At 17.3% G+C, this 10,341-nt stretch overlaps 3 protein-coding genes and 1 non-coding gene across 4 annotated transcripts; 3 read left to right on the top strand and 1 right to left on the bottom strand.

Moving 5' to 3' along the window:
• Positions 1–63: 63 nt before the first annotated feature.
• Positions 64–2,614, bottom strand: PF3D7_0826900 (conserved Plasmodium protein, unknown function; the record flags this gene model as incomplete). Its single annotated transcript, XM_002808835.1, has 3 exons — positions 64–2,268; positions 2,470–2,508; positions 2,600–2,614. 3 exons carry the CDS (start codon positions 2,612–2,614, stop codon positions 64–66), a joined length of 2,259 nt encoding a protein of 752 aa, XP_002808881.1.
• Positions 2,615–5,560: 2,946 nt separating this feature from the next.
• Positions 5,561–7,105, top strand: PF3D7_0826700 (receptor for activated c kinase; the record flags this gene model as incomplete). Its single annotated transcript, XM_001349222.1, has 2 exons — positions 5,561–5,690; positions 6,264–7,105. 2 exons carry the CDS (start codon positions 5,561–5,563, stop codon positions 7,103–7,105), a joined length of 972 nt encoding a protein of 323 aa, XP_001349258.1.
• PF3D7_0826800 lies at positions 5,940–6,037 on the top strand. The gene has a single exon (XR_002966632.1). It is a non-coding gene; the product is annotated as a small nucleolar RNA snoR05 (small nucleolar RNA).
• Positions 7,106–9,117: 2,012 nt separating the features above from the next.
• On the top strand, positions 9,118–9,948 carry PF3D7_0826600 (SNARE protein, putative; the record flags this gene model as incomplete). Its single annotated transcript, XM_001349223.1, has 1 exon — positions 9,118–9,948. One exon carries the CDS (start codon positions 9,118–9,120, stop codon positions 9,946–9,948), a length of 831 nt encoding a protein of 276 aa, XP_001349259.1.
• Positions 9,949–10,341: the final 393 nt, after the last annotated feature.

Raw genomic sequence — 10,341 nt, 5'->3', positions numbered from 1 at the left:
AATTTATAAATTTACAGACAAATTTATACATATGCTACTTTCAAAAAAAAAAAAAAAAAATTATTACCTCTTTGTATTTTTCAAATAATTTTGTAAATTGGTTATCCTTTTATCAATACAATTAAAGGATATATTTAATAGTGTTGATTCCTTTAAAGGATTTGTTTTTACATTATACTTAGTACATTTCATATCGTTAATATTTTCCTTTTTATGGCATATATTATTATCAGAATTATCACTAGTATTACTACTACTAGTATCCATAGGAAAATTATAAAAGTTGGAAGGTTTTAAAATAATATTATTATTTCTTTTTTTTAATTCATCCAGTTCTTTTCTAAAATTTTCCTTTATTTCTATGTCTATATGTTGTTTTAAGCCGATCAATTTGCTATTCCTACTTTCTTTTGTTATGGTATTTAAAGATGGTTGTTTCTCACTTTTTTTTTGTTCAGTATTTATTTTATTTTTTTGTTCAGTATTTATTTTATTTTTTTGTTTTAATCTACATTTATTTAAGTATTCTTTAACCCTTTCATTTTCTGAAGATATAAAACTATCATGGTTACTCTTTGAAGTGTATGTCATATTCTTTTCGCTTGTAACATTTTGTAGATTCGTTTGTTCATTTAAACGTCCTGATGTTTTATTAACATCATCATTTATAGGTTTAACATCTTTTATTTCCTTTTGGTGCTTATTCTCATCAGATACCAATGGATCCAACACAAATGAATTATTTTCATCTGACATATTATTATTGTTTTGGATTTTTGAGTCATTTTTTATTTGTTGCAAATTATGTTGTGTAGCTTCTACGGATTGAATATTATTTTCTTTTTTTTGTGATATGCTTTTTACGTTTTTATTTATCATATTTTCTTTATTTTGTTTTGTTTTGTTTTTTGTATATTCATAAGATGATGTATATTTTTTATTTAAAATATTTTGATGGTGTTTAAAATGAAACATGTCCTCATAACAATTTTTTTTTTTTTTTTTTTTTTTTTTTTTTTTTTTTTTTTCTTTATCATTAGAAATAGGTTTTGTTATTATATTACTAGGGCATTCATTTGGATTGTTATTACCTTTATGATTCATGATATTACATTTTATATTAATATTATTCTTTGGTAATATTTTTTGACCATGTTTATTTTTATTATTCAATGTAGACAATTTATTTAACAATGTGCCTGTGGATTTTTCAGATATATTATTATTTGATAAAATCCTTTGTCGAGTCTTATGATAATTTTGTATATCTCTTGTTATGTTATGGTTAATTTTATTTGTTAACAAATTATCTCTTTTATGTTTACTGTTACTAATAAGGTGCTGTTTCAATTCATATTTTGAAAAAGAGGCAAGGCTTCTATTTGATGAAAAAATATTATTTGTTTTATTATTATGCATTGTATTACTTATAAGACTTTTTCTTGATAAGTTTATATTTTTATTACTACATAGTAAAGATGTTGAACTATTATATCTTTTCATATTATTATTATTATTATTAATATAATAAGATGATGTTGAATTATTACTGTTATACTTATTCCTATAAAGAATTGTATTAATATTATCATTATTATATCCATTTATATTTTTTAAAGAATAAACAGATTTACTTGTAATATTATGTAACATATTACTACTGTCTTCTTCCCTTCCTAATTCTAATCCCCAACCTTTTCCTCCTTGACGTTGATGTTGTTGTTTGTTTTGTTGTTTGCTTTGTTTATATAATAATGTATTCGACATAGATCTATTTCTTCGACAATTATTTATACTTTCATTTATACTATTAATAGAAAAATCTCTATGTTTTTTATGAAAATTATGAATTGTATTTTTACTATCATATAAAAACCTGTTCTTTTTTATTAAATATTTTCCTTCTGATGTTTTCATATAACAAGAAGATATTTCTCCACCTTGTTCATACGATTTATTACTATAGTTATCATCATAATATTTTAAAGAATTACTACCTTTTCTATTCCCTCTTAATAATATATTATCATGTTCTATCAAATCATTGAGTCTTGTGACTTTTCTTTTTAAATATTTTATTTCACTAAGTAAATGTAATTCTCTCATTTTATAATTTCTTAGTTCCTTTCTCAATTTACATATATATGCTTTTAATTGTTCTTTTTTTAAATATTTTATGTCCTCATAGTATTCTTCATCATTGGAATGAGTAGAAGAAATTATATTAGAGTCCTCATCATATGAGTAAGTATTATTTTGTTGTATGAGCTGTAAAAAAAAAAATAATAATAATAAAATAATAATAAAATAAAAATAAATAAATAAATAAATATTTATATATATATATATATATATATATATATATATAGTACAACATACTTTCTTCATTTAAACATTTATAAAAAAAGAAAAATATACACAGACTTTCATACAAATATTACATTTTTCTTCTATTCTGTCAAGTATTACCTCGTCTTTTAAATGTTTAAACAATTCCTTAGCAGAACCCTTCAAAAAAAAAATAAAAAATAAGCAAACATATATAAATACATAAATATATAAACACATATAACAATATATATATCATATATAATTTTACCTTTATACTATTCATTATAAAAAAATAAACATATAACTAAAATAAATTTAAAATAATATAAATTTAACAATTTATATAAAGCACACATGGGAAGGAAATACATATCCAATATGTTCGTATTAAATCTTTCTTGTAAGTATAAAATATATATACACAAAAAAAGAAAAGTAAGAAAAAAAAAAAAAAAAAAAAAAAAAAAGAAAGTAGGGATGTGCAATTTTATAATATAATTTTAAAGACACATTCAAAATAATAATAATATATAAAGATAGCCACCTTTTTTTTTTTTTTTTTTTTTTTTTAATTTTCTCATGAGGAATAAATTTTTTTAAAATTGAATATATATATATATATATATATATATATATATATTTTGGAAAATAAGATGATTAATTACACACTTTATAGGATATTTATTATTTAAAAAGATACGAGAAATATATATATATATATATATATATATATATTCATAATAATTAAGCATAATATATATATGTACACATATATCAAACAAAAAAATAATAAGATTTATTTAAAAAGAAAAAAAAAAAAAAGTTGATAGACGTGATAAACAATAAATTAAAATAAAACCCATCAGTTTTTAAGGAGAAAAATAATTTAAAAAAAAAAAAAAAAAAAAATTAGTAATAAAAAAATCAAGAACGGAAATTCTTATTTTAAAAAAGGACCATACAAAATTAATTTTCTTATTTAACCTTCCTTTTTATTTTTAAAAAGTTATCACAAGATAAATTTATTTTATATATAAAAGATTAATTGATTTTACATATATATATATTTATATATATATATATATATATATGATTAATAATATATATGTATGAACACACTTTTTACTACTAGTATAATTGAACCCCATTTTAGAAATTAACCAAACGTTTTATGTTCTTTATATTTATATCAAAAGGATGTATGGAAATTTTACACACAAGAGTAGTTTAAAAATAATATAGATAATAAATGTTAAAAGTATACATTCATATTTACATAAATATATAACCAATTCTTTATTAATAATTCTAAGTTATATATTTAATATATATATATATATTTATATTTAGGTACATTTTATATATTAATAAATACTTCTTAAATATAAGTGTATTATCTATATAACTTTAATTTATAAAATAAGATTTTTCATTTTATAATTTTTTAATATATTATTAATTATTATTAAAAGTTTTATAAATATAAAAGTATTTTCTAAAGCCTTTTATTTATCCCTCCACTTTATTCACATATATATTCTTTGATATTATAATATTTTATATTTAATTTATACATATTAATATATTATTTTATAAAAATTGTTATATAAAATAATATTTTTTAATTACAAAAATAACTAAAATTAATAAACCCTTATAATAATATATAAATATATATATATATTATATGCATATATTATTTATTAAAATACGATAATGTTATATTTATATTTTATAAATTATTTATAAAAATATATTTATAATAGATATGTAAAATATTTATTTTACATATAATATATTATTTTTAATATGCTTCATCGCCTATTAAAATAACCTACTTGTTATTTATGTAGGCCACCCCTTAAAACTCTATACATATGGTATAATATTAATATATATAAATAATATATTATATAATTCACATAGAAATATTAAAATATAATAAACACAAATAATGTTATATATATATAAAAAAAAAGGTATATTTTTTTTTTTTTTTTTTTTTTTTTTTTCAAGGATATTATTTTATAAATAAAAAAATAGTATAATATTTATATTTCAATAAAAGATGAATACTTTATAAATATACATACGTACTCCTATATATATTATATATATATATATATATATATTTTTTTTTATTTTAATATAAAATCATATTAATACATGTATTATATATATATATATATATATATATATTTTTATTTTAATATAAAATCATATTAATACATGTATTATATATATATATATATATATATATATGTAATAATATTTGTAAATAAAAGAAAAGAATGATCCAAACCCTTATATATAACAACAAGAGAAAAATAATATCATAATTTTATATATATGTAAAATAAAATTGTTTATATATATATATATATATATAATATATATATTTTATATTTTATATTATTTATATATAAATAAATATATGCTTTCTTTTTTTTTCTTTTTTTTAAATAATAGTAATAACATTAATTCTTAGTCCTTCACTTTTTTTATGAATCCTCTTTCAAAAAAAAAAAAAAAAAATATAATATATACAATATAAATTATATATATATATATATTATATATATATCATATATATATTATATATATATCATATATATATTATATATATATCATATATATATTATATATATATTTATATATAAATATATATAAATCTATTTTTAAGCACATCATCTTTATAAAAAATATTTTTAATAAAAATACCTTTTTTTGAAAGAAGGAAAAAGAGAAGAAAAAAAAAAAATTAATAAATAAATAAAATAAAGAATTAATTTTCGAATTTTCAAAAAAAAAAAAAAAAAAAAAAACTTTTTATTTTATATTTTATTATATATAGATATTTCTACTTTTTTTTTTTTTTTTTTCTTTACCTTATTATAAAAAAATAAAATAAAAAAATATAAATAAAGTGAGAAAGAAAAATGATAAATAAATAAATAAATATAAATATATATATATATATATATATATATATATATATATATATATATATATAAATATATGTATATATGTATGTTTATATATTTATTTATAATATTTTGTATTTGAACTTATGAATATTTTATAATAATATAATATATATATAAATATACATTATATTTTATGTTTCATTTTTAAATTCCAGTGTAAATAATATATATATATATATATATATATATATTAATAAATACCATTTTATAATTTTGAATACTTATTTTATTAATTTGTTTAGATGATGGATAATATAAAAGAAGCTGAAATTTCTTTAAGGGGTGTTTTAGAAGGTGGTCATAGTGACTGGGTTACATCTGTATCAACACCAACAGACCCCAAATTAAAAACTATTGTTAGTGCTTCAAGAGGTAATAATAAAAGAATATAGAAATATGATACGTATATATAATTATTCTAGTACGTATAATATATATATATATATATATATATATATATATGTTTGTATGTATGTATTATATTCATTTTAATGTGCTTTATATTATATGTGGTATGTATTTTATTACCATATATAAGCACATAATAATATGTGTACGTTTTGTTCAAAGAATCATAGTTTTAATTTTTGATAACCTCCAATATTATATATATATATTTCATTTATATGATGACAAGTGACTATCCCAGCTCACTCTGATTTTTATTTTTAAAATGAAGAGAAAATAGCTCATATTATTTTATTAATTTTTCTGATAAATGAAAATATATAAGAATAATTTTTTGGAGCGTATTGAACTAGTTGACAAATAAAATCGAGCACATTCTATATGGAACAAAATATATACATATGTATATAAATATACATATGTATATTTATATATATATCTATTTTTTGTGTATACCTTTTTCTTTTCAAGTTTTTCTAATGTAATACATTACATAACATATTGATTTGTCTTTATTTTTTTTTTTTTTTTTGATAGATAAGAAATTGATCGTATGGAATATTAATACTGATGATGACAGTGGAGAAATCGGAACAGCTAAAAAATCATTAACTGGTCATTCCCAAGCTATTAATGATGTTTCCATATCGTCAGATGGTTTATTTGCCTTATCAGGTTCTTGGGACCATTCAGTACGTTTATGGGATTTATCACTTGGTGAAACCATAAGATCATTTATTGGTCACACGTCTGATGTTTTTAGTGTATCATTTAGCCCAGATAATAGACAAATCGTCTCAGCTAGTAGAGACAAAACTATTAAATTATGGAATACCTTAGCACAATGTAAATATACAATAACAGATCAACAGCACACAGATTGGATTACATGTGTTCGATTTTCACCTTCACCAAATCAAGCTATTATAGTTTCATGTGGTTGGGATAAATTAGTTAAAGTGTGGAATTTAAAAAATTGTGATTTAAATAAAAACTTAGAAGGACATACTGGTGTTCTAAATACTGTCACAATTTCACCTGATGGTTCATTATGTGCCTCAGGAGGTAAAGATGGTGTTGCCAAATTATGGGATGTTAAGGAAGGTAAACATTTATATTCCTTAGAAACAGGTTCAACCATTAATTCACTTTGTTTCTCTCCATGTGATTATTGGTTATGTGCAGCAACGGATAGATTTATCAGAATATGGAACTTGGAAAGCAAATTAATCATTTCAGAAATTTATCCTGTCAAACAATCTAAAATAGGTGTACCTTGGTGTACATCCTTAACATGGTCAGCTAATGGACAATTATTATATTGTGGTTCTACAGATGGAAATATATATGTATATGAAGTTAAAAAACACTCAGTTTGAGATAAAAAAAAAAAATAAAAAGAAAGAATAAAGATAGAAATGTATATAATATATATATATATATATATATATATATTTATATATAGGTGTGTTATTTTTATAAAGCATTTAAAACATAAGAATTGTTTTTTTTTTTTTATTTATTCATTTATTTTTTCTTTATTTTTTCTTAATTTTTTCTATCATTATTAGTCAAGGGCAAAAAAAATAATAAATAAAATAATACGATAAATAAGTACATATATATATATATATATATATATATATATATATATATGTTAATTTTTTAATGAAAAAAAAAAAAAAAAAGAAGAAAATAAAAAAAGTGAAAAAATTATTTTTATATTATATTATTTTATATTTTTATATTATTTTATATTATTTTATATTTTATATTTTTTTTTTTTTTTTTTTTTTTTTTTTAAAAGACTTTCATTTTTATTATTTAATTTTTGGAATTATTAATAAATATATAGATACACTTCTTTTATTGAAAATGTGGTATTGTCTTTTTGATATAATTTAAAAAAAAAATAAAATGGAAAGACATATTTGATATTTATTATGCGTTTTATAATTATCTATATATATATATATATATATATATATATATATATATATATATTAATATTCATTGTTCATAATTAAATGTGTATCTATATTTTTCTTTTATCCCTTTTTTAATTTAATTTTTTTTTAATTTTTATTGAAGACGTTTCAAAGGAAATAATGTATAGTATATATTATGCGTATGAAAATAATTATCCACTGTTTTTTTTCTTTTTCCTCAAAATGGGATAAAAAAAAAATATATTGATATTTTTAATAGATACATATATATAATATATATATATATATATATATATTTTATTCTATTCTATTCTATTTTTTTGTTTTATGTAAAATATTATAAAATCATAACCATGTTAAAGGAAATGAAAAAGTGATGGGGAAGGGGAAGGACAAATAATATTATAAAATATATATAAATATTATAAAACCACAATGTTGCATTGATAACTCTGGTGTGTTTTAAATAAAAACATATTTTATTTAATTAATATTTTTAATTCGTTTATAAATAAATAAATATATATATATATATATATATATATATATATATAATATATCAAAATAAAAAAAAAAAATTATATAATATATATATATATATATATATACATATAATAAATTCAAGTATGTATTTCAAAAAATATATTTTATATGTATTATTTTTATATATGATTATAAAAGTGCAAACACTTTTAGAATAAATAAAAGTGATTGAAAAGGAAAAGAAATTATTATTTATTCATCTTTATTTTAATTTATTTGTATTTTTTTCTCATTTGTTAATTGATATGATTATATTTTTATTATTATTATAATAATTTTTTTTTTTTTTTTTTTTTACTAACTGTACTAAAGAAAAAAAAGGGAAATAGGGAAAAAAAAATTGAAATATATATATATATATATATATATAATACATATATATTATATGTATATTATAAAAAAATCATAATTTTAATAAAAATGATACAACTATATATTATATGTTAGATAAAAAAAAATAAAAACATTAATATTTAAAAATAACAAAATTTATTTGAACACCCCTATATTATATATATATATATATATATATATATATATATATATATATTTATTTATTTTTATTTATTTTTATTTTTATTTTTATTTTTATTTTTTCTTTTATTTTCCTTCTCGCATTTTATTATAAAAAAAATATATACATAACATATACTTCTATGAATTGATTATATGAAAGAAATCCTAATTTTATAACATAATTATAATATATATTTTTTATATACCAATATTTTTCAAATTATGTGTAAAAGATTCGCCCACTCAAATATAAATATTACCATACACATATATAATAAAATTTATATGTGACATATTTTTATTTGTCGCATTTTATTTTATTTTTTCCTTCTTTATTATTTATTATTTATTATATTATATTATTTTTTTTTTATTACAAAACAATGTTTATTCTTTCAGATGATGATGTTGCATATTCCAATAGTATAAACAGTGAAGAGATTGAAGAAAGCGATTATGAGAATAGCGAGGCACATTCAAGATATTATGAAGAAACAGATGAAGAAGAAAGTAATAATAATGATATAGATGATGAAGATTTATGTTTATTTAAATATGTATGTATAGGTTCTTTAGATGATGTAGATATATTATTAAAATATAGTCTTTTTAATAGAGATATAGATAAATCAGCAAATTTTATTGTGAAAAAAATATTAATCGCATCCAAAAAAAAATTAAATTATTGTAATAAAAAAATATTAAATTGGGATAATCATATAATATATTTTATTATATGTACAGATAAAAAACTTGCATTATTTTTAATAGGTCTAGATTTAAAAGCATCATTTAAAAATTATGCATTCGAATTTTTAAGAAAACTTGAAATATATGCTAAGTCTAATTTATTTTATGATAAAAATTATGTATCAAGTCATGTAAACCCATCAAAAGTTCATACTATTGAATGTTTTATGAAAACCACAATTAAAAATTTAAATAAATGTTGTAAAAATGAAAAACTTTTTGCTGTTAAACAAAAATTAAATAAAATTAATTCAGTTATGAATAATCATATAGATACCTTATACAAATCCAGAGGAAATATTAAAGCCTTACAATATAAAACGGAGGATATGTCAAAAAATACTTTAAATTTTGTACAAAACACGAAAAAATTAAAAAGAATTATGTTCCTTAAATACTGGAAAACTTATTTTCTATGTGCTTGCTTTTTAATCATAGGATTTAAGGTATATAGATCCATTTAATGCAACATAAAATTAAACATTCACAAAATTTTGTACACATATATATATATATATATATATTTATAATTTCCGCAATTATTCCTTTGTTTTTATCTTTCTATGTTTGTATGTGTACACCTTTCATTTTTTTTTTTTTTCTTTTTATTTTATGAATTAAATTTTAAATTATATTTTTAAAAAAAATTTTTTATACCCATAATATTATTTTTACATTCATACAATTTGTTTTGTCATATTATATATATATATATATATATATATATATTTTTCCCCCTTTTGTTATATGCTCATCCTTATTTATCTAATTCGTTATTGTATATATATATATATTTATTTATTTATATATTTATATATATTTCCCTTTTTTGAAATTTTAACTTTTAATTAAATATA

This window comes from Plasmodium falciparum (genome assembly GCF_000002765.6).
Source record: "Plasmodium falciparum 3D7 genome assembly, chromosome: 8".
Taxonomy (NCBI): domain Eukaryota; phylum Apicomplexa; class Aconoidasida; order Haemosporida; family Plasmodiidae; genus Plasmodium; species Plasmodium falciparum.
The sequence above is the reverse complement of the archived record's forward strand: the minus strand, read 5'-3'. Positions and strand labels throughout refer to the sequence as shown.